Genomic DNA, 1,227 nt, shown 5'->3' with positions numbered 1-1,227 from the left:
GTCCAGATATGTCTCTGGAGGGCATGTAATAACTTACTGCCCACCAGAGCCAAGCTCAGCACTAAGGGCTACAAGGGTGAATTGAACTGCCTACTATGCCAACACCGTTTTGAAGACAATGCTCATGTCTTATGTTAGTGCCCGATTGCTAACACAATTCTATCATATGCTCCATGCAACTTGCTTCCAAACATTAACTTTAAAGAGTGGATGTTGGACCATGCTCTTCACCCCCAACAAGATCTTTTTGATAAATTACTTATGGTGCTGTGGGCACTCTGGAAGAATAGAAACAATAAGCTTTGGAATGACTCTTGTCAAACTGCAAACGATCTTGTTCTTGGTTCGATGACTTGGTTAGAAGAATTCGAGAAAGCCAGGAAACTTGAAAAGCAGCCAAAGCAGGCCCGTAACGGGAAAACCTGGAAACCTGCACTTCATGGCAAGTGGAAGCTAAATGTAGATGGAAGCTTCTTGCCCCACAGTACAAAGGGTGGTGTTGGAGGTGTACTTCGTGACAGTTCGGGCCACTTTAAAGCGGGCTTTGTTCTTCAAACATCCTATGCAGCATCGGCGAAACATGTGGAACTTATGGCCATTAAGGAAGGACTGGAACTGCTGAGAAACTTGCTGGCAAGAAATGTGATCCTTGAAACTGATTGCCTAGAGGCAACTCAAGATATCCGGAACTACAATCATGAACGTGTAGTAGAAGGAAGGCTGATCGATGATATCAAGGTACTGTTGATACCATGCCCACAGTTTCAATTTCTTATGCTCCTAGAACTCGTAATAGGGTGGCTCACCGGCTGGCCAACACTTCCTATGAAGATAGTCAAGGCTCTTTTTGGTTTAATCAGGCTACAGAGTGCATTCTGTATGTCCTTGAATTCGATTTATCAGCCCCATTAAAGGCGTTTCTATAAAAGTCATTTCTTTGATTTAAAAAAAAAAAAGCAAAGTATATAACATTAGTTTAACCAAGATACAAAAAAAATGATCCTCCTAAGAAAAACCTAATTCGTCACCCAAACAGATTTTCTTAACTATCATTGAAGTATGCAAACCTTAGATTCTGTTGCTAATCCAGAAGAAACCATAGACTGCAATAGAGATTTACCAAAAACCATCAACCCGAGGAAAGAATTCATTGATTTCATCATAATACACGATAAACCAATTATCGAAACTTGGCTAAGAGACCACCACAACCCTACAATAAGATAG

General features: G+C 41.0%; 1 protein-coding gene across 1 annotated transcript; it reads left to right on the top strand.

The window, feature by feature from the left end:
- Positions 1 to 210: 210 nt before the first annotated feature.
- Positions 211 to 926, top strand: LOC133729159 (uncharacterized). The gene is made up of 2 exons (XM_062156647.1): positions 211 to 738; positions 861 to 926. The coding sequence occupies exons 1-2, from the start codon at positions 211 to 213 to the stop codon at positions 924 to 926; spliced, it is 594 nt and encodes a 197-aa protein (XP_062012631.1).
- The last annotated feature ends 301 nt before the right edge of the window (positions 927 to 1,227 follow it).

Source organism: Rosa rugosa, chromosome 1 (genome assembly GCF_958449725.1).
Source record: "Rosa rugosa chromosome 1, drRosRugo1.1, whole genome shotgun sequence".
NCBI classification, from domain to species: domain Eukaryota; kingdom Viridiplantae; phylum Streptophyta; class Magnoliopsida; order Rosales; family Rosaceae; genus Rosa; species Rosa rugosa.
This window is presented reverse-complemented; position numbering and strand designations above follow the sequence as displayed.